The following is a 23836-nucleotide window of genomic DNA, read 5'->3' as shown; positions in this document are numbered from 1 at the left end:
TGCCTGCCACTGGAGCTAAGGAGGGCCTCATGCACAATACATTAAGTGACAGCTGATGAAGGAAACCTACAAAGGGGAGCAGCAGAACACCCCTCCGGCACTGTTCTGTCATCACTAGGCGCTTGCACCTCCATTCTTGTACCCACCAGCTGCTACAGGAAATTGTGCCTTCGGGGTTCTAAAGCAGCGGTGCTGAGTTCCCCCAGCTGGCTGCGGATGTCGTTCAAACCTGGGGGTGGGTGGGAGGAGGGGGTGTCCAACTCCAACCCATGGTGCTCAGGGCTCTGCTCTGAGCTCAGGGCTCAACCACTGTGATCATCTAGTGGGACCTTCTGCGTAACACAGGCCAGAGCTCTAGCCAGAGTGACCAGGCTCTGTGATGCTGAAGGCTAATTTCCACTGCCACGAATACATTCCCATTACTGATGCGTCTAGTTATGACTGGCAGACTACTTCCGTTCCCAGCTACCGCGCCCAATCAGGGACAAACAGGGCCTTGCCATTTACCGGACACCTCCTGTTCTCTCACGCATCCAGCGAAGCACTGAATTAGGTTTCTTTGCTAAGTAATGCAGCATGAGAGGTGGCGATTCAGAGCTGAGCTGCGCGGCCCCTGATATTTCAGGGGCGTCATCTGCACTTTGTAACGGAGAGCAGAATTTAGCCAGCTGTCTACCATGTGCTGGAGCACTAATGCAGCAGGGGAGAGATCCTACTTCATTGCCAATGCCTGCATGGTACGTCCCCTCTGCAATACACTTTAATTCACAATTAAGCCCATAAAAATCCCTGCTTTCAAGGCAACTTGGAGAATTTTACAGTCGGGGGCGAGAGCGGAGTGCAGACTAAGGGTTACACGGAGCCGGCAGGAAGGCCCATTGCTGAACGCACACACATACCAGTGGAGGACCACTTCCTCTGGACGCATCTTCCGTGTTCATCTTCCACAAACTGCGGGAGGCAAGGGCCGCAGGCATGGGAACCAGGGGGGCAGAACTCCCTTCTCTGCAGCGTGCAGTCCAAGCTCCGTGGACAGGACTCCTCTAGGAAAAGGAAGAGAGAAGAGATCCAAGTGAGAATGAGTTTCACAAGATGCACCGTGTATGGGGTAAAACAGCTGTGTCCATCCTTACCCTGTGGAACAACAACATGGAGATGTTACGGTCATTGCTAGAAATGAGAAACAGAATCCTAGCTACAGCCGGACTGTAAGTATCTGCCTGTGCAAAACACATCCGAGCCACTGCGGGAGAATCGCTAGCCACAAGTTCAGCCTGCGCTACAACAGAGATGGGGAGGGAGAGCAGCTTGGCTGGTGCTGTCAAGCCCTAACCCCCCCATGCTGGCCAAAGTGGAACAATGTTGTGGCCTAATCCAGAGAGGAACGGGATTAAGGCTTTTACTCAGCCAACATGGACCAATGGAACATCTAGCAGTTTTGTGGGTAAGACGCAGGCCTGGGATCAGGAGATCTGGGTTCTGCAAGATCTGTGGTCAGGGCCAGGTCACCCAGGCTTCCCCATGGGCAATATGGGGACAATGACAGAGGTTGTGAGGCTAAGCTCAGAGGCCACACTGATGAGTGCTATGAAGAGCATACCCAATAGGGACTCCATCCTGTTCTGCAGCTCTGCATTCACCCGTAAGCTCACAGAGAGCGTCGCTGAGCTCTGGACCCGTCTCTAGCAGAGCTTTCTGCTATAGCTTACCACTTACTAGCTGCTGTAGCGAACAGCTTAGTCAGGCTGTGCAGCCTTATGATCCGCTCAGGGCAGTTTAACAGCTAAGGAGACGACGAGCCTAGGGCACCTCGCCCCCGCGTCTCACCCTGAGTCAGGTGCGGACAGACTCTCCAAGGCCACCAGACCAGCTGTTCCTTGTAAATTACCTCACGGCTTGAACCAGCCCAGAGAGCGCAGCAAAAGCCTCCTGCCCAACTGGCTTTTCTCCCTAACTTAACGGTGCTGAAGTCCTCCGAGTTAATGCGACTTCCCAGCCCGGCCCAGGTTGCATGTGACGTCGGACTAACACACGGCACGCTGGTCTGCCCCATCACTGAGCTCTCTGTGACCACGCCAGAGAGCCCCCTCTGAAGGAGTCTCCTCAGGGAAACCGCACCCACCGATTTTACCCTCTCACGACTCAGCTAAGTCTCTCTCCTGGGGGAGGTGAGTCACATGTAGAGGCCAGGGTCAGGGAACAGACTATTGGGTTTTTAGCTCCTGGATACATCCAGTACCATCCTGGGGATTAAGGGAGGCAACCAGCAGGGGGAGCTCTCACCATCCCGGCCCAGCGGGGTAGCAGAGTGCTGCTTACCCAAGCCATCTCCAGGAGCAACCGGAGTTCCTCCTCCCCACTCCCCCCTTCCCCAGCCCGCCTTAATTAATCCATTTCCCCTCGAGCCCATATAAGCTGCCTGCCTGCCAGCGCACCAGGGAGCTCCTGCCAGCTACCCTGCCCTGTGCCTGCCAGCGCCCCCTGCCTATGTCCAGGAGGGCATCCACACAGCAAGGGCGGCCGTTCAAGAGTGCAGGACTCAGCGGATGGCGACAGGATCACGACGCACTACAGTCCTTGGGCTGGCGACAAGCGAGGGTCACATGCCAGTCATGCTCACGCAGGGCCGGCTCTAGCATTTTTGCCGCCCCAAGCAGCCAAAAAAAAAAAAAGCCACATTTACAATCGGCGGCAGCTCTACCGCCGCTTCTTCTACAGCAGCAATTCGGTGGCAGGTCCTTCGCTCCGAGAGGGAGTGACAGCCCCGCCGCAGAATTGCTGCTGAACGGCCGCACGTGCCACCCCTCTCTTCATTGGCCGCCCCAGGCACCTGCTTGCTACACTGGTGCCTGGAGCCGGCCCTGTGCTCACGGAGCATGCTGCAGAGGTCGTTAAAGATCAATATTAAGCCAACATGGGGGCTGCGTGCCTTGGTAATTAGTAACGCCCCTTGTTATTGGCCTAAGATAAAGTTGCAAGACTCGCATGGCAGCAGCCCGTGGCTTAAATAAAAGCCAAGCACAACGTCTATTCCTTCGTCAGCTGGAGCAATGTCTGCTTTTATTGAGCCTCATAAAAAACCTCAAACCCAACACTATGATGCTGCTAAACGTCAGTGACTAACCATCAACTCGCCCTCCGGATTCCCGGCTGCGGATCAGACAACCAGAGCTGAGAAATTGCAGTGCTGCTACAGCTCAGAGCTAGCCAGCACCACCTGGGGGGACTGCTTTCCTGGGGCGGGGCTGGGCAGGGGGGGGCCTTTGGGCACAAAGTCACAGCAGGGGCATTTTTATTGCCAATGCTTCTGCAACGAGTGTAAAGGAAAAGCAACATCCCCCAAAAGTGAATTAAAAAAAGAAAAGAGAAACTGGTCTTTTTGTGCCTCTCAGCATCAAGGATTGACCAAATGTAAGGGCTCCCTACTGTGTCGGCCAATAAGAACATTTCTCCTGGCGTTCCAGTCTCACAGGCAGGTTTCACAATGACATGGATAATGAGAAGATCCATTAAGGAAAGAAGGGGGAAAATTTTGAAAAAAGAGAATAAAAGAAAGAGGGTTTAAAATTCTCTTGCTTCAGCCATAAGCCCACCACTAACTGCTGAGGGGAGGGTGAAACTTGACCCATGGGCAGATTAGTCTATAAAATCACCCATTACCAGGGTTTCTGCCCCTTCCCCTGAAGCATCTGACCCCTGCCGGAGACGGGACAGTAGGTTAGATGGCCGGCAGGTCTGATCCAGTCTGGCAGTTCCTATTCTCCTAGGTAGAGCAGGTCAACATTTTTGGATGGAACAGTTTTTCCCACTGGAAAATGCTGTTTTGAAATCGAAACATTTCATGGGAACATGTAAAAACATCAAAGAATCCTGTGTTACCTTATAGACTAACAGATGTTTTAGAGCATGAGCTTTCGTGGGTGAATACCCACTTCGTCGGATGCAAGTGAACATGTTGATTTCAAAGAAACTGGACCAATTTCAGAACAACGTGCATCAAAATGGAATAGTTCATTGCGATCTTATTTCACTTGGACTATTTAAAAAAAAGTTTAAAATGTAATTGTATTCTATTAATATATATATTTACCATTCTATATCGATTTACTATATTGTACTAGGTTAGAATGCCTTGACATTACTGAAACAAAACATTCCAATATGGATGTTTCAGAAACAAAATATTCCACAATTTCCATTTCAGAGTCAATATGAAAAGTTTGAATTTTCATCCCAGTTCGTGACAAAAGGGAATTCTGAAGTGTCAGAGCCCCCATGGGATGGAAATGCCATTTGCTGACCAGCTCCGCTCGGAGGTGCTGAACTGGAACAGAGAGCCCATGGCTCGCGAGGAGCAGTGCTGCTGCAGAGACGCTCCTGTCACCAACCTGCTTTTGGATGCCAAGGCTGGGCGCACAGATCAGCTGCCCTGCATTACGCAGTCACCATCACACGGGCGTGACATTCTAGCACCAGACCTGGACAGTGGACTCAGGTTGTTTTTCTTTCACATAAATACAGACTGCTGCGCTGCTTCCTCTCGGACCTCCTGAAGAGCCTCTTCTCCCTACCCCACGGGCACCGACTGATCTCCCATGTAATTTATGGGTGGGACAACAGGCCATGCTTCCAGGCTGTGCTTTGCCTGCTTTGTGGGGGCTAGCGCGGCACACTGACACCTGGAGAGACGCCTCCTGGCAGGGGTGGGCAAGGCAGCTGGAACCAAGCGCCCGTGCACACAGCACGGAGCTGCTCCAGGTGAGCAGGCTGCCGCAGCAGGGGTGAATGGAAAGGGAGTGCTTGGGGGCTGCTCAGCAGCACACCGGCTTGGAAGGACAAGGCCTTTTCCTGTAGCCATATTGTCAAGTCTGAGGCCTTTGTCTGTGGCCAGATTAAGAAAGCAGCAGCCATGAGCTAAGAAGCAGAAAGTCACATCCTCACACTCCATCTAAATGACATTAAAACATTGTAATATTGGGCTGTTAAGAAGGCTCCTGTCCTAACAGTACCACCACCACCAGATCACCATCTTAAGAGCTGTCTCTTTAAAAAAACCTCTGTCTGGCAAGAAATCACTTCTCAGCCGTTGTGTTGTAAAATCTATACTTCTATTGGTTTGCCTGTAGGATCCCCATTTCTCTATTTATCTGTCTGGTTCTTTGATTGTTTCGGTTTGTTGCATAGGTAATTTTGCTAGGTGTAAATCAATGAAGGTGGTGGGATATGATTGGTTAAAGAACAGTCTTACAGTATGTTAGGATTGGTTAGAAAATGATTTAGTAAAATGGCTGGTTAAGGTGCAGCTAAGCAGGACTCAAGCTCCACTACATAAACTGGGGTCCAGAAGGAATTTCTTGAGAACCAATTCCAGGACATAACCCAAGACCAGAACTCCCAGACCTCAGCATCCTGCCAGCCACCCCGTGCAGAAGCTGGAGTCCCCCAGACAACCTGATCCTGACTGGCCATCAAAAAAAATTCATCTGCCTTATTGGGAGTGGTGAACATTGCCTGCTTAGCACGTGCAGTCTGTTTGGGGGATTGTTAATAAATAGAGGTTAAGGATATTACTGTGCAAGGCTCTTTCACTGGTAAAAGACCCCGTAAACCCGCAGCGTAAGGTTCTGCCTGAGCCCGTGGGAGGGTAAGGGGGGGTGCCTGAATTAACAGGGTTACACCTGAGCCCTAGGAACAGGGTAAGCCCTAGAGAGTAAGGTTACACCTGAGCCCTAGGAATGGGGTAAGGGTGGGTGCTCCTAGAGAGTGTGCGAGTCATAGAAAATATTGCGCGGGTAACAGGCTCCCCTCTCACGCCCACAGAGACGCTGGCTAGCACTGCAGTCCTCCAGCCCCTGGCACATGACAAAGGCTCCCAGGGCGATGGATGGGGCCCAGCGTCACCGAGGGAAGCAGGGTGGAGGGATGAGGGTGTGATGCAGGGCTGGGGACGGGGGGGGGGGAGAGACATGCCCCTGGACTGTCCAAGCTGGGGGAATCAGACCAGCCTGGCTGCTCAGCTGCTGCACAGCCTGTCCCTGCTCTCTGGCCGCCAGCGACAGACACGTACCAGCTGGGCACCGTGGTGTGTCCTTTAGTCATAAACAGCACAAAGTCAACAGAAACCAGGCTGTGAACAAACAGCAGCTGCTTCCCGGGGGCTCTTTCCCATCAGAGCTCTGGCTTCAGTTTCTAGCCAGCGGAGGGAGGTAGAGAAAACCCTCTTCACACACACCCCCTCCCCAGCGCCCTTGATGCCAGGCAAGGACAGCCTGGGCCAAGGCCTCTCTGGGGATTGCATTCACCTTATACCAGGTGCCACTCGCCCACCTTCCCATCCTGTGTGCCCCTGCCCCAGGACCGGGATGGGCCACCGCTAGGGGTGACTCCAGGTTCCTGGCCTGTGAGGGGCACTTCCTAAACGGCTTGGGTAGGCTGTGCTGATGGTCTGTACGATGGAGACACGTATCCACTGGAAATCAGCCAGCCAGCCGCTTGCTGCAGTGTCAGGGGCTACTCGGAACCCCCGACAGAGTCTCTGGCAACTCCTTGCCCGTTGGTCACCCCTGGACAAGTGACCTAATATTGGTGTGTATGGCAGTCATGCCTAGCAGCCTCAAGCCAGACCACAGCCCCTCTGTGCTTGGTGCTGTACAAACACAGACAGTCCGTGCCCCAAAGAGCTGACAACCTAGTAGTTCCATTACCAAATACCAACTCCGCAGCCGTCCCGTCCCGTCCCTCCTCTGCCCATTTCTTCTCAACGCACTTACCAACAGCACAGAGCACTGCCCCATCCCACCCGCAGGCAGGCGACTGGGGCTATGATTATCATCTCCTTTGAAATTCAATCCTTGTTCTCATGGTCCATGAAAGCCAAAGCGTTTACCTGAGCCAGCGCAGAGACAGACCCCACCATGCATGCTGCAAGGGCACCAGCCCTCCTCCCTGAGCTTGGAGGGCACGGTGACAGAGAAGGGAGTCACCTCTGGAGATTCTCCATGACAAACCCAGACGTGGAGCAGCTGTGCTGCCATGAACAGAGCTCAGCCTGGCACCGAGGAAGTGGGCCTGGAGCACAGGTCAGATCCCCCACTCTCAATTCCACTGCAATCACACCCCTAAGCACAGGGTCAGCGTCAGTATTTGAGGCAGCAGCGAGGATTCAGCACCTCACTCTCATGCATTCAGCCTCTCTCCCCTCATGTGGCAGGGGAGGGCTGTTACCCCCATTGTACAGATGGGAAACGGAGGCACAGAGGCACTAAGAGACTTGCCCAAGGCCACCCAGAATGCCTGTGGCAGAGCAGGGAATTGTATCTCGTCGCTTGAATCCCAGGCTAGTCCCCTAACCCCTGGCTTCAGCAGTGCCTTGCTATTCTCCCGGATGATGTCACTCCCTCACCCATTTAAATGCACTCCTGTAACTTTGCAGCTCAGGGCAGTTTGACGGGCACGAGCTGGTGCTGTTTTCCATTTCTCCTGAAATTAGATGAGGAGTCTCTGCTTTCAGCATCGGCCCGATCTCCCCTCAGTGCTGGGCTCCTCCCTGAGACCTGGAGAGGATCAGAGAGTCAGCACTGAAAGCCAGCCCAGTGCCTCTCTCCTCCTATGTAGGACGGGTCAGCTCCTCCGTGATATACAGAGCAGCACTGGGCACCACATAATCTGCTTGAGCAGCATGGGTTGACCATTCAGCCTGAACTTCCAGGGACATCAAACACAAGGGACAGAAACAGCCACGAACTCATAGGCAAACGTCCTCAAGGGGGCCGGTTGTCCAGGATTTTTTTTGCGCCTCCTGCTGGAGCACCTGGTGCCAGCCACTGCCAGAGATGGGATACGGGGCTCGAGGGACCTCAGATGTGATCTGCCCTGGCAATTCCTAGGTCATTGGGGATTTGTGGCCCGTTTAAACAGCTGCCAATCAGGAGCAAAGGGGCAGGGAGTCAAATGAAACATTAGGGAGAGGATTGGAAAGAAAACTGAAAAGGTGGCAGAAAGGTGGAGAGTGCACGACCAGTGACACAGGTGGTGCTGGACTGCGAAGCCCCCGTGTGGACATGCTCATTCTGGGGTACGAGAGGCCTTTTTGGTTTAGCCTAAACCCCTCCCTGAGCAACATGAGCTGAACTGGTACAAGTCTCTTTAGCCTAGAAGAGTGTGTCCACACAAGGGCGAAACCTGGGTAACCAGATTGGTTTAAATTCACATCTCCGATTATACCAAAAAACCTTCTCTATGTAGGCAAGGGCTAAGTATGGAAAAATACACCTAAGGGTTCGCCTGGACATGCTAGTTATTGTAAACTAAAGCAGAGTGTGAAAATCCAAAGTGGATTAAGCTAAAAATCGCACAAAGGCCTCTTAATGTGAACTAGGACTGTTCACACAGGGAGCTATTCCAGGCTATTTCCCCTTGGAGGCCAGCCCTTAGTACAGGTGAGAACCTGAGTAGCTTAGATCTTGGGTGGGGTCTTCAATCCTTCAGAGGCCTGGAGAAAAATTTTCAGAAGTGCTTTAGTGATTTAGGAATAAGTCCCATTTTCCAAAGTGACGGACACTTAGGAGCCTAATTCCCATTGACAAGGACTTGCCTATACACACAAGGCCTCCTGCTTTAACTATTCTGGTATAGTGAATGTGGTACAACCCCTCCTAGTGTGGACACAAGTATCCTGGGCTAAAGGTCCTTTCTACTGGGATAGCTAAACCACCTCCAAGCTGCATCGATAGCCCTTCCAGCCCAGGACACGAGGGACCAGGCATCAGCCCAGCACATCCCGGTTTATGCTGGTGCGAGAAAGGGCTTTCAGGAGTTCAGTTGTTGACAGGCGACACTAACCCTTCAATCATGCTGGGGAAATTCTTTCACCCCTGGAATGAACCTCCACAAAGCAGCGCCCACCTCCCCACTGAACTCGCAACCCGTGACTGTTTATTTCATGGTAACAAGGACTAACAAGGGGGGAATGTTGACGCAGCCCCCAAACCCAGTAACACCCGACATTTCTGCTCGGCTTGCAGCGGGAGAGGCCTGCGAGCCGACAGCAGGAACGCCCTGGCACACACCTTCTCCTGCTCGGCAACACGCAAAACGTTACGTTCTCTGGTGGAGACTGTCTTCTGCACGGTCAGCAAAGTGACTAGGAGAGTCGACTGATCAATAGCCACGTCTGCTGCCAGAGTCCAGATTGTGCCCAGCTGCAGCAACAGCAGGCAAAGACACCAGTCTCTGGAAACCCACGGAGGTTACTCAGCACCCACCAGCCAGCTTGAAATGAGGTGACAATTCATGTCCAGATAGCCAGCGTTCCCCAGCAGCACTGGTATGGTCCCCTCACACCGCTCGCTGGGTAACCCTGGCCAGCTGGCAGGCAGGCTGGGACATTCCATTGTCGTGGGAAGGTCATGCCCTAACGGCACCGCTGATCACACACATGGGGCACAGAGCAGATCTTCCTCCTTTCGGGGAGGAGGTCTCAGAGCTTCCTAATCCAGCGAGGGCAGGGTGTGCTGAGCGCCGCTGAACGGCGATGCTTGCCACGCTATCCTCATGTACTCGAGAGTCTGCCAGGAACAGGAGAACCTGAGCCCGACACCACACACACACACACACACACACACACACACGTACCTAAAGAACAATTTAATAAGGAGAAGAAGTGACCTAATCTGTTCTCTGATTCTAGCTAGGTGACTATTACACAGTTCCCGGTCTCCCTGTGACTAAAGCCAGGGCATGTTTACAGGGAAGAGGCAGGTATGTCTGATCACTGCATCGTAAAAAGGGCTTGTGCCGATCCATCAGGGAATTGCCCTCTAGTGGGAGCCCCTCTTCCTACTATATACAGGCTCTTATTTAAATAGCCAGGAGGAACGATAAGGGACAGAGGAGGGACAGCGCTGAGCTCCAGGGACTCCTAGTCATCACACTGTAGTATTTCAAAATACCAAACCAAGCCTTCTAACAGTTCAAGTAGTATTTTTATTCCTGGTAACCAAACCCTAAACACTGAGATGAACCACACACACACACACCCCTACACACACACACACACCCCTCCTTATCATCACAGTCCCTTCCACCAACACAATGCAGCCACCTCTAGAGTGGGACACAGCAATCTCCCACCACAGTGTAGTACCGAGGGTGAAGAATATTGTATCCAAATGGGACGGTGGAGGGAATTTGTGGAAGCAGAACACAATTTGGCCCAGAAATTGCACTGATTCCCCCTTACTTCTGCAAGCCCCACCTTCAATGTCAATTTTCATCTGCCCTCCCCCCCAATCGCTCCAGCAGCACAGCACCCCTAGCCCCTGGTTGGGCCATTGGTTAAATACTGATCCCAAGTGATGAGTGCTGTGACGGTCTGTACCTCGGGGGAACACCCTACACCCCCATGTTCATCCTTCTAATATGATTGTGTGATATCCAGTGCAAAGGTTGTCATGTCGGGTGTCTTCGGAAAGCTCATGGTGCACTGAGCATTGTTGTTATAGTAATTGTTGTTATAGTAATATTATAGGCTGTAATTTCACGTATATAGTTATGAGGCTGAAAATGTGTCCTCATGGCTTAAAACAAGCCCAGGCAAAAACTCTCCAAGAGCAGAGGGGCAGTTCACACCTCATCAGGGCACGTATGGGACAAACTCAGCCCAGCCTCACAAGAGCAAAGGACACTGGCCTAGGCAGCAAAGGATCTGTTGGACTCTCCAGTGAGTCGCCCCCCTTCCTTTGGTCAGTCCGGGACTACAATGAGATAATGCTCACTTGACTCTGAAGGGGGGGGGGCGCAAAGCCAAGAGGGAAAAAAGAACATGATAAAAGGGAGAGACGTTTGCCAGGCTCCTCCTTTCTCTTCCACTTCCATCTATAGACATCACCACCAAGTGACTGAAGTGCTGATCAAAGGGGAGAGCCTGGCTAAAGGGCAACCAGCCAGCCTGGGGTGAGAAGCATCTAAATTTGCAAGGGCACTGAAAGTGTTAAGATCAGCTTAGAATGCGTTTTGCTTTTATTTTATTTGACCAAATCTGACTTCTTGTGCTTTGACTTATAACCACTTAACATCTATCTTTATAGTTAATAAATCTGTTTGTTTATTCTACCTGAAGCAGCGCGTTTGAAGTGTGTCAGAGATTCCCCTTGGGATAACAAGCCTGGGACATATCAATTTCTTTGTTAAATTGACAAACTAATATAAGCTTGCAGTGTCCAGCGGGCATAACTGGACACTGCAAGATGGGAGGTTCCTAGAGTTGTGTCTGGGACCAGAGATATTGGCTAGTGTCATTCGCTTGCAAGTAGCTAGGAGCAGGTTACATGCCAGAGGCTGTGTGTGAACAGCCCAAGAGTGGGGGTTCTCACAGCGGAGCAGGGTCAGGCTGGTTCCCAGAGCCAAGGATTGGAGTGACCGAGCAGATCACCAGTCTGGATAACACCAGGGGAACGTCACAACTGCCCCCTAGTGACTAACCATCACCACTTTGTGCAGCACCCACAGTTTTTTCCTTGGCGGGCAGGAGGGATTCAACCAAGCACTGACCAGCATGACCTGGCTTAGCCTGAGAGATGACCAGGCTGCCTGGCCTTGAGGTGCCATTCTATAGGCTGGAAAAAGTATTTTAGGGTTTTAAAACAGCAGATGGGGCTTGGTGTGGGATGTCACTGCAGATTAGAGATACTCGTTATTGAGATCCGCATCAGAACAAGGACAGCAATGGTTCCAGGGGCTGCTGGGCCTGTTCCTTGGGGTTACAGTCACATGCTCTTAACACAAGGTGAGCTCCCAGCCCACATCGGTCACAGGAGATGCTCACATGGGTTTGCTTGTTACCACGAAAGCAGCACAAGCCCTTTGGAAATGTTACCCCCCTTGGGAGAGAACAGACTTGAGGCCTTGAAGAGAATGTTCTAGCCTCAACCCCTGAAACCTACTGTGTTCTACAGTCACTAGAGAACACGGCCAGCCTCAGGGAGTGGTTCTCTTCCACACACGGACAAGCATTTGGAATATTTTTTTCTGGCTCGCGCCTCAGTTTGCCTACACCCAGCCTGGCAGAATTCGTGAACACGGCTGTGGAGAGCTTTTGCAAGTTCAGGACAGCTGCTGCACCGGCAGTTCATTGCCATGGTCTCACTTATTCCTTTACGGGGCACTACATGACACGCGCTTTGTGACGCTGAATTCCAGCTTACTAGTCCCAGAGGTGAGACTCCTGGGGCAGGGGGTTCTCGGGGTGGTCCCCAGCCCGTGGCACTCCATGCCACCAGAAACAAGGAGGACCCCAATTCTTGTCTGGTTTTGATCACAAAGTCCCAGAAACCCCACAACCCATAGTGGAGCAGCAGTCCAGTGTCTCCTGGAAGACAATACCACAAGCGATCCATCTTACAACAAGCGCTATAACCAGAGCTTAACTATCGATATTCATTAGAAACGGCTTAATTATGTGCGTGGAGCGTTATAAACTACAGTGAAGGGTGCATCCGAAAGGCACACGGATAGGAACTCTGGGCTGTTTTACCAATGACTGCAGCGTACAGCCCCACCTCGGATCCTGGCCCAGTAACAGCTGTACAAGCTCTGTGCTGACAGGCCCCAGAGGAGAACTGTTCCTGGGTGGAATATTCCCACTTCACTTTGAGCCTTTCCTCATTTGAGACTGAAGGGGCAACGAGCCAGCAGCTTTGCCTCATACTGAGGAGGCAGCAAGGCTTTCATTCGTTGGCTCATCGATTTCCAGCACTCCCCTGATCCCAGTAGAACATGCAGCCTGCCACAAAGGAAGAGGAAGAGTTTGCAACTGAGTCAATTGCCATTCCTCCGAGGCAGCCAGCAGGGGGTGCCACGAGCAATGAATTTTGGGCCTTGCTCAGAGACAAAGCAGGGCCACATTTCTTGGAAGCGTTTACTCCGCAGGCGTGTTTTCTCAATGTCTGCCAATTAGGCCCCATTAGAGACACAGCTAGACTCTGCCAAAGCCCCATATAGAGCCTGCAGAAGTAATCTGATGTGATTTGCTCATAATATTATTCTGCACGCCGCAGCTAGAGAAAGGCTGAAGCGCTTAATGCAAAGAGTTTAAGAGCATTAGGAGGGTGAAAACGAAGTCACCGCTGCTTCCGGAGCCTGATAATTTGCTTATTAAAAGAAAGACAGCAACAACAGGCTTAAAATAAAGGGCAGGAAGCAACAGGAGAATACTCTATTTAAAAATGTAATCCACGTGCAGACAAAACATCAGTACTGCAAACAGTGCAGCTTCTTCCGCGTCAGACTCCCACACAGCCATATAAAATATGGAAAGAGCCAGAGAAAAACTAGTGGCAGAAATAGTCTGCGTCATACAATGCCTAGTAAGGATGAGACAATGGTTTAGCATGGCAGGGAACAGGGCTCTTTTACCATCATCTAAAATCAGCTCACTGGATACTCCAGGCAGGATTTGAGAGACAGATTAAGAGCTGGAAACATGGGCTGGTTGAAACTTTGTTTTTGGTTTTTGGGGATGGAAAAATCTTGCTTCTTTTGACATTTTCTGCAGAAGTGTCTGCTGAAAAACCAAACTTTCGTGGAAAGCAAAGAGTTTAAACACCCAGAAACAACAAAATAAGTATTAAAAAAAAATCAAAAATATTTCTATTCAGAGATTCTGCTGCAGTGTTTCATGGGAGTCGTAGTTCAGGTGCCTCATGCCTCCAGTCTCATATGGGCCGAGTTTCTTACCTGGACTACACCTCCCATGATGCACTGTGCCAGCTCAACAAGAAGGGAGCCCACGATGCATCATGGACGATGTAGTCCAGCTAGGGAGCCTGGCCCATGGAAGGGAATGGGGCCTGAGGCACCTGAACTAGGACTCCCATGAAGCACTGCACTGAATAGAAGTGTTCAGTTTTGGATTGTTCGCCTGGCAGTCTAAGTTTTCCATGGAATAGAGCCCATTCTCCAACCAGCAAGCCTTGCAGCACCCCTGCTTCCCGACAGGACCTGCCTTCTGGAGCAGTTCCCCCGTCCCTGGAACGGCCCTAGGGGGACCCTTCTGGTAGGCTGACGAGCAGCCGGAAAAGGAGACGAATGTGTCCTGTAGTGCAATCTAGGCCTTTCTCTTCGGTAACAAGGATCTCAAATCACAGCCACAGAAACACGGCGCGGCTACGCAGCCAGCATCACCTTCAGAGGGAAAGCGTTTTGCAGACAGCAAACAACAAGCAACAGTTTCAAAAGTGCAAGGGGATTCCCAGCCCCTCTGCACAGGTGTCGGAACGCTCACACATGCTAAGCCAAGCTGTTTGGCTCCCTTCGGGTCGTCTCATTACTCACACAGAAAGCTGATTCCATTGTCCCCAATGCACCCAGCTCTCAGCTTTCCCCGCCAGAGGGCTACGCACCTGCAGCATTGTCAGGGCATCCCGCGTCCTCAAGCTCGGCCGGAGAGACGCGTCCAGGGACGGTTCTAACAAGGGTGAGGATAGTCTTTGCTGGCCCCATCTATGCTACAGCTCTGCTTGGAAGGCCACTTGCCAACACTCTCCTCTGGTCCGGTGTCCAGGCTGCAGCTTTCTTTCACCGCACGACCACGTGTCAACTGCACTGACCCCGCTGACTAATCAAGCGTGTACCAGTGCATCGTGGGAAAAGCAGGGCAGCTCATCCCAGTGTCTCAGCAGGGGGAGAACGCCAGAGGCCGTGAATGCAGAGTCTCTGCCCAGGGTGCACTGCTGCAGATACTGCTCTAGGCCCACCTGAGAGCTGGGAAGGGAGCCTCTTCCACAGAGGGTCCTGTCTTCATGCAAAACAACGGCATTTGGAGCCTGTTCTATGAAACCCACCAGGTGCCAGCCTAGGACCTGGGCCGAGGCAAAACACGATTAGCTACCACGGTCAGCAGCGTGTGTGGATACAAACTGATTGCAAAGGGAGTAGCTGTAGATTCAGAAGGGTCTGAGGCAGCGAGGAAAGAATCCAGGCTTCCAGCTTCTGGACCAGAAGGGCTCTGAGTGCGCAGTGCCTTGCTGACTTAAACATTGGAGAAACAAGGAGGGTGAGGTCATATCTTTCATTGGACCAAATTCTGTTGGCGAAAGAGACGAGCTTTCGAGGAAACCCAGAGCTTGTCTTCAGGTCTGGGAAAGCTCATCTCTCTCACCAACAGAAGTTGGTCCAATGAAAGATATTCCCTCACCCGCCTTGCGTCTCTAATATCCTGGGACTGACACAGCTACAACACGGCATGCAAAGAAACATGCAGACAGCCGCATGCCAAGCATCCCCTATTAACCAGATGGGTGGGGCCACCTGTATGGTAAATCCAAAGACTCTGCCCTAATCCTCCCTCCCTGGAATTACATCCAGCAACCCTCTGAATGAGCCAGTCAAGAGGAAAACGAGCCCTGCTTCAAACCTGGCCTATGCAGGAGCACTCAGCAGACAGGTCGCTTGGAAGGAGAATGGAGCCTGCAATTGTTTCACCTCGAGCTGGGCTCTCCTATCTGCTCAGAGGCCAAGCAGGGTAGCGCCTGGCTGGTTCAGGGACAGAAGCTGGGAGAGATGTTGGCGATTCAGGAGACACCATTCAGTTCTCCAAGTCAGCAGTGAACAAGCACCCGCCACTGGGTGTTCGGGGACTCTGCGAGGTTTTGAATGTTTGTGGCCCTTAGAGATGCTGCAAAATTTCTGGCTGGAGGCAGGTGGTTAGGCCCAGTGTCCTTGGCCAAACTGGAGCCAACTCCCTGTGAAGCCTCATTTTGATCAAGTTTTATAAGCCGCGGTCATCTGCTGTGAAACTGACAGTGCCGTCTGGCCGCTGACACAATTCATTCCTCCACCAGATAGTTTTAAGCGCAGACCTGCCCGCACTCTGCGTCACCGCAGCTGCGCTGCCGCAGTGCTTAAGTGAAGATGCTCTGACATGCATGGGAGACATTCTGCGAGAGGCAGCAGCTATGTAGCTCTCTCACCGACATAACACAGTTATACCAACCTAATCCCTGGTGTAGACAATGTCGCTGAGGAGTGTAGATTCTTCACACCCTTCAGCAACGTTATTATACCGATACAAGTCTGCTGACTATGGCAGCTACCAGCATTGCTACCCTGCCTATCGATTCCTTACCACAGGGATTCTCCCATCTCTCCATAACACGGATCGCAGCTTGAGAGAGACTTTCCCAGAGATGCCTGCCCTCCCATTCATGATCCCGTGACATCCCTGGGCCAGCTACAGCAACAGTTGACACCGAAGAGTAAGAAATGGAGCAAGATGCATTTTAGATTCGTCTGATACAACTGAACAGGTGGAAAAGGAGGAAGAAAGCTCATGCCACGTGACCAGGCCCGGATCACTAGCAATCCACAGACTACAGAGAACTGCTGCCTAGGTGGTGCAGAAATCAGTGCATCATGCAACAGAAAGGCCGGGCATTGGGGCTCGTGCGCACAGTTTTCACGAAAACTCTGTTTTCACAGAAATAGAAGGATGTGGTAGGAGGGAGAAATAAATCAGTCACAAAACACACACTCCATCAACTGCCTCATCCAGCACTTGTCACAGAGCAGGAGCTGGATTTCTGCAAATGCTGCTACTCTTAGGAAAAAAATAAAACAAACAGCCAAGAAACGCTGGTCGAAATGTTGGCAATTTAAATTAATTTCTCTGGCTTCCCATTAACACCCACCCCTGAGAGCAGCTTGGAGCCTACTTCCACCTCCAGTGGAGGCGGGTGGCATTAAGAATTTAGCGGGAGGAATTATTTGTGTTTATGAAAACAAACGTGAATGATTTAGCAGGGAAAGTCTCCAGACTCGGCGGCTGCGTGCTCGGAGATACGGGCGGCATTAAGGCACGTTAAAAGCTTTTTGCCTGACATGATATTCCGCAGCTCATCTCCGAGAGGTGATCGTGTTTACGAAGGGGGCTGCCAGAAATAGACAGCATAAAAGCTTTTTTTTCCAGTAGTAAAATAAAAGGAGCTGCTCATGGTTATAAAAAACTAAACCTTGTTTTGTGCCCCGAATTAGCTCTTTACATCCATTGACGTCAAAGGATTTTACGCAAGAGGGCAAGTATCATTAGAGCTAGTCTTTTGGCTCTGTTTGTACAGCACCTAGCGCGATGGGGTCCTGGCCTCTAGCTGGGGCTTTTAGGGGCTACGGAAATACACCTCATACATTATGAACAACAATCCCCCCATTTTACAGATGGGGAAACTGAGCTGTGAGAAGAGCTTTGCTCAGGCAAGTCAGTGATGGAGCCAGGACTAGAAACCTGCTCTAACTCCCTGTAGAGCATCCAGAGGGGAAATGACCGCATGCTCCACCACCCCCAAAGCTTCCCCCCCGTGCCGCACAGCTGTTCTGCTAACCCTCAGCATCTGTGTGGTGATGATAATCCCTAGCTCTTACCTAACACTTTTCATCAAGAGATCTCAAAGAGCTTTACAAAGGAAGTCAGTTATTACTGTCCCCATTTTACAGATGGGGAAACAGAGGCACAGAGAGGGGAGTGACTCGCCCAGGGTCGCCCAGCAGAGTGATCAAATTCAGATCGCCCAAGTCCTGATCCAGTGCACTATCCACTCAGCCCTGGAGAAGTTGGCTGCGTGAGTCTCAGCCCTGGGAAGGCCTGCACAGGGTGCCAGCGAGACTTTGGGAAATGAAATGGATTATTTAAAGCATTAGCTGGCAGGATATTAAAGGGGGATTGAAACTGAATGAGAATTGGCTGCCAGATTTAATATTTTTTAAAGGATCTGTGCAGTTTCCACACTAGCCTCCTGTGTGTTGGGGGGGGGGGTATCTAAGCAGAAAGATTTCCACTAAGTCAGGGGCCCTTAACATTTGTCTTTCTGAGATCTCCCTCCCCCCCCCAACATATGCTATAAAAACTCCATGGCCCCCCTGTGCCACAACATCTGTTTTTCTGCATATAAAAGGCAGGGCTGGTGTTAGGGGGTAGCAAGCAGAGCTACTGCCCAGGACCCCATGCCACAGAGGACCCCACAAAGCTAAGTCGCTCAGGCTTCGTCTTCAGCCCTGGGTGGTTGGGCTTCAGGTTTCTGCCCTGGGCCCCCGTGAGTCTAACATTGGCCCTGCTTGGCAGATCCCCTGAAACCTGCTCATGGCCCCACCTGGGGGCCTTGGGCCCCTGGTTGAGAACTGCTGCATTGGAAAAAAAACAACAAGGGGAAGATTGTGCCTATATTGTCTTAATTCTCTACATCTGGCCTGGAGACTTTCAGCATCCTAGTAAATTTCCACTAGGGACACCTGTGAGCAAAGCAAAGAATGCAGCTCACCTGCTCTGCAGGTATCAGGCAGCCCTGCAAATCAAGCCGGGCATTTCACTGAGATACAAGACAACCAATTACCTATGTTAAAGCAGCTGGACAACTGCTGCACGGCTCCATCCAGCGAGGATGGAGAGACTTATTGATCTAATTACATTTTCAATGTTTAATCAATTGTTATTTAAAACCCACATTATCCGATTACATTTGACTTTACAATTCATTAATTGGCCGTTAGCAGGGCAATTACAATTTCGGGAGTGTCAATCACCACCCGTGAAACTTCAGAAGAGCTAATTTACTATATTTGACTATGTCCAGCAGAGAACGGTTTTATTAAACCGAAAGTCTCAGTGGGAACCCACATTCCATTTTGATTAGCAAGAACGGTGCAGGAATCACCATATTTTTGAGATGTGGGGAGAGGAGAGAGCACAGTCACCACGGGGATCCTGGGAATAAATCCAAATAAAAGGAGGATGACTATTGTGAAGTCACGTAACACAGTTTGAACAGACCACACAATTTCACCCAGTTCCGGTCCAGTTCGCTTTTGTCTATTTTCCTCGTTGTTTCTAGCTGGCTGCATCGCAGTGAGGCGACCTCGTCAGTCTGCGGGTGACGGGAAAGCTCACAGAAGACCCTTATATAATATCGCGCCGTCGACAGCAGTGCCCCAGTGGGGGTGGGAGCGCAAATGGATTAGCTCACAGCCTTGGAAACCTGGCGGATGAGATGATGCGGGTTCTTAGGCTGTTTGGGTGACACATTACAGGGCAGTGATGGAGAAGCCAGCTGCAGACTGGGGACGGGAGGGGAAGACAAGGCAGATGATAAGATTCTCAAATGAACTGATTCGAGCTGGAGCTGGAGCACTCCTCTTGACACAGGAGACATCCACCGCAGCGTGCTGATACCGGCATAACAGGGTCACGTGTCTGTTTGGAAACGCAGTCATGGACGCCACTCCAGCACCCCTCTACTGTGGATAAAACCTGGTGTCAGCCCCAGGATGATTAAACTGGCAGGGGAAGCAACTCTGGACCAACAGAGGCACTTGAGGTCTGTGATGAATACAGCACACGCTGACCTGGTTCCAGAAAATACACTTGCACATTCATGTACATAGACAGTGTGGTCCAGCAGATAGAGCACCCATCTGGGCCTTCAGACACCCAGGTTCTATCCCTGGCTCTGCCACTAGCCTGCTGGGTGACCTTGAGCAAATCACTTTGCTTCCCTGTGCCTCAGTTTCCCCATCTGTAAAACACACTCCTTTGTACGCCACTTTGAGATCTACTGTTGAAAAGTGCTATAGAAGACCTAGGTATATAGCCCTGATGTCATATAATTATGTTCATTTTGGTAGCACCTGCGAACCCCCGTCGTGGCTCAGAGCTCCACTGTGCCATGCTCCGTGCACACAGATGAAGAAAACCATCCCTTCCCCAGGGAGTTTACAATCCTGGGGCTACATGGGATGGGACAGCAGGGCAAAAAGCCAGACAAGGTGGGGGGGGGGGGAACTGAAGGGCGGGGAGATTGGAGTTTTGAAGAAACCTGACATGCTGGTGGTTGGTTATCTTAAAAATATCCTGATGTAGAATTGTAGGACTGGAAGGGACCTCGAGAGCTCATCTAGTCCAGCCTCCTGCACTCAAGGCAGGGCTAAGTATTATCTAGACCATCCCTGACAGGTGTTTGTCCAACCTGCTCTTAAAAACCCCAAATGACGGAGATTCCACAACCTCCCTGGGCAATTTATTCCAGTGCTTAGCCACCCTGGCAGTCAGGAAGTTTTTCCTAATGTCCAGCCTAAACCGCCCTTGCTGCAATTTAAGCCCATTGCTTCTTGGCCCATCCTCAGAGGTTAAGGACACTAATTTTTCTCCCTCCTCTTTGCGACAGCCTTTTATGTACTTGCAAACTGTTGACTTGAAAAAGTCCCAGGGGTTTAAAGGGTTTAACTCAGCTCCCCGTCACTTTTGCCAAGTTCATTTGGGTTTCTGAATCCCAAACACTCCGTTTCAGCTGCACCATTAATCCCAACATGCCGCAACCCCAGGAAGTTTATTTCATCCTTCTGGGACGTGGGCGATTGCAAGCCTTTGGCAGGGAAGCTTCTTTCGCGGCGTTTTCTCTCCCGTGCAGTTCCTAGTATAATGCATGCCCGTCCTGCTCCGTGCTGGACCCAGCCTCCCACCTGTGAGGGTTAGTCCTGTCGCTCAAGGTGTAACGGCTCCACTTCCGGTTCCAGCGTTCCCTGGTTCAACCCCCCAATCACAAGCAAGATGGCAGTTGTTTGGTTCCACTATTTCTTGCAGGTTCCTGATGACTGATCACCAGCCCAGAGAAGAAAGTGGAGGACAGGTTTCACAGTGGCAGCCGTGTTAGTCTGTATCCGCAAAAAGACCAGGAGTCCTTGTGGCACCTTAGAGACTATCCAATTTATTTGAGCAAAAGCTTTCGTGGGCTACAGCCCACTTCATCGGACGCATAGAATGGAACATATAGTGAGGAGATCTATACACATCCAGAGAGCATGAAAAGGTGGGAGTTCCCCTCCCAACTCTAAGAGGCTAATTAATTCATTCTTTTAAATTCTATTCTTTTTACCTGTACCTAGTCTCTTTGGCTGGCCACTGGATCACAGCCCCTGATCAGGGTATGGGAGGAGGTTTTCTTGTCCCCAGTACAGATGCTGAGTAGCAGAGGACTGAGTGAGGAACAGACGGCTGCTCAGCCTTTCTGCCATGGGTTGAAAATAGCATCTAAACTAAACCCTTTAAGGGGCATGAAGATATACTGTGCGCATTGGCTGTGCCTATTGCGGGCTCTATGGAATCTGTGCCAGCGCTGGTACACGTCTCTTTTAGTCCCTTTATAGTCAGCACAGCTGGGATAGTCTGCGATGCTTTAGCTGCCCTAAAATGGCGGTGGAAGGCAGGGACGGAGTAGCCAGATCCCCCTTGTCCGGCCCCAATAGCTGCCAGGAGGCTAAGCAGGAAGGATGTAAGGGCTGAACAAGGAGCCACGTCGGAAAGAGGGTATTGGGGGAGGGGGGGAGGAGAAGGGTAATTGGAGCCAGCAGGAGGGGCAGTAGCAGGTCGTGTTTCCTGGTGGGACGTCTGTGGCAGCAGAAGGGTGGAACAGTGTTAAGGAGCCTGTTCTCCCAATTGCACGTGTCCAGCTCTCTCCTTATGGGAAGTCACGAGGGAATCGTGTGGGGAAACCGACCCCCAGCGGTGACAATGAGTGAAAACGCGGTCCCTCCATCGGACCCGGCCCTGCTTTTCAGAGCTGCCAGGTGACCCTTAGACAACTCCCGGCAACTCATCAGCCCCGCCGGATTTGGGGCCAGGATGACGACAGGGTGATGATTGCACAGGTGCCTTGGCAACCGGGACGTGGAGTCGTCTTAGTCACTGGGGGACAGCTGTGACTCTGCACAGGCGCAGGATTATTAAGAACCACACTGAAAATCCAGGCACAAGGAGAGAGACTTTTTCACGGGCACGTACCAAGCTCACCTCTGCGGAGGTGGAACGGCCACAGGACCATCAGGTGACTTTAAAAAGGGGGAGGCGTTTTCAGATGCTGCATCCCAGTGTCATACACGCAGGGATGCCCAGAGCAGTTCCTTGGGGGGGCGGAGGGGAGGTGCACGCCCCCCCCCATTCATTTACCCAGCCCATTCATTGCACTAGCAGCGAGCCGCCAGCCTGGTTACATGTGTAATCAGAGATCGCACTCAAGTTAATAAAGCCACTGGAAGCCCACGGCCCAGGGGGCGTGAAGACGCTGGCTCCGTCGCCCGGCTCAATGGGGACGTGACGCGATGACTGCAGAACGTTTCTCGACACAAAAGCCGGCTGCCGTAATTATTGTTGTGTCTCGGATGTTTACATGTGAGGATTTGTAAGCCTGGTATAACGCAGGGGCCACTACACTGGCTGGCTCCAGCCCACACGCCCTCCTTCCGTCCCAGCTCGGCACACAGCTGAGGAGAGGGAAGGAAACTGAGCCGCACGGGTGGGGGAGGAGGAAGCCTGCTCTGGGAGAAGGGGAGGAGGAATCCCCTTGAAACTGTTCCACTTTGATGGGAAACGTCTGAAGAGGAAGCCCTCCCCCTTCGCAGGGGGCCAGGAGGGGCCACTTTGGAAAGGTGGAAGACCTGCCCCATATGCTGTTCAGGACCAGCCCCTGCCCCTCCTCTTCTGCCCAAGGCTCTGCCCCCCGACCAGGCCAGAAGCCGGAGCCTGGGCAGCGGTGGGGAGCCCAGGGGGGCAGGGACGTTGGGCAGGGACTTCTCTCAGGCCCCCCGCCCAGTGCAGGTGATGGGTCTGGGGTGCCCCACAGCGGCCTGGGCGGCTGTTATCACCAGGGGGTGGGGCAGGGCCTCGTGCCCCCTCCTCCCCACACACACTTTTCTGAAGGATCCAGCACCCCTGCCCCTTCTCTCTGCTGCAACCTTCAGGGGCTGGTCACTTTAACAAGGGGTGCAGCAATCCCCACAGATGTCCCATTTTTAAAGGGACAGGCCTGTTTTTGGGACTTTTTCTTATATAGGCCCCATTACCCCCCACCCCCCCGTCTCGTTTTGTCAGTTGCTATCTGGTCGCCCTACACAGAACCCTCCAACTGCACTGCAGACCTGTGTAAGGGGTCGCCTTTCCCTGCCCCCTTAGAGACCTGCCTCCAAGCAGGAGGCTCTTTGAAGTCTGAAGCCTTTTTTTTTTTTTTTTACACCAAAAACCAACTCTCTCCATTTTGTTGCACGAGCTGCATTTTCCGTAGAGTTCCCACCATCAGGCAGCCCCTGGAACTGCTTTCTCCCCGTGGAGGTTTCTTTTGGAACTTCCCACCGCAACAGGGTTGATTTAGCATCAGGAAGGCAGTGTTGCCTAGTGGATAAGGCACTAACCTGGGACTCTAGAGACCTGGGTTCTCTTCTCAGCTCTGCCACTTGCAAAAGGGCAAATGACTCCATCTGTTCAAACCCTCCCACGTCAGAAGGGGCAGCATCAGCCTGACGCTCTGGTAAATTTCCTACCTTTCAAGTCGCCCTGCCGATCACTGTGATAGTGTGATCTGGTTTTCCTTTTATTCCTCCCTTCTTAAGGTTTCTCTCTCCCAGGTCCCTGTAGGAGATCCCCACAAAACACAACAGGGAAACTGACTAGAGACAGGGGCCACCCTCAAGACCTGCATCCACTGTGCTGTCATATGCACAATGAGAAAAGAGCACAGATCATTGTGACTTCAGCTGACTGAGTGCCTTTCGAAATTCAAGTGCATGAAGGGTGGGGCTCCCTGGTTATGCTAAGGGCATGATCTGGGTTCAGATGGATTGAAAGCTCCTTGGGGTGGGCAGAATGCCTCAGCTGTGTTCTCTAAAGAGCCATCTAAGCTTATGGCAGGACATAAATGTTTTACAACAACAATAGACCCTGGACACCGAGCTAGCTCGGAGATACACCATGGCAGGCGAAAGGCGGAATGACATCTGGTGAGTTAACAAAAGGGAAAACACAACAGTC

General features: G+C 51.7%; 1 protein-coding gene across 1 annotated transcript in view; it reads right to left on the bottom strand.

Annotated features, from left to right (window-relative positions):
* Positions 1–23836, bottom strand: part of NPDC1 (neural proliferation, differentiation and control 1) — a 117541-nt gene that overhangs the window by 39176 nt on the left and 54529 nt on the right. The window contains exon 2 of the mRNA XM_039507121.1: positions 900–1043. Coding sequence (XP_039363055.1) covers positions 900–1043 — 144 coding nt within the window. The remainder of the gene's footprint in view (positions 1–899; positions 1044–23836) is intronic.

This window comes from Mauremys reevesii, linkage group 19 (genome assembly GCF_016161935.1).
Source record: "Mauremys reevesii isolate NIE-2019 linkage group 19, ASM1616193v1, whole genome shotgun sequence".
NCBI lineage: Eukaryota > Metazoa > Chordata > Testudines > Geoemydidae > Mauremys > Mauremys reevesii.
This window is presented reverse-complemented; position numbering and strand designations above follow the sequence as displayed.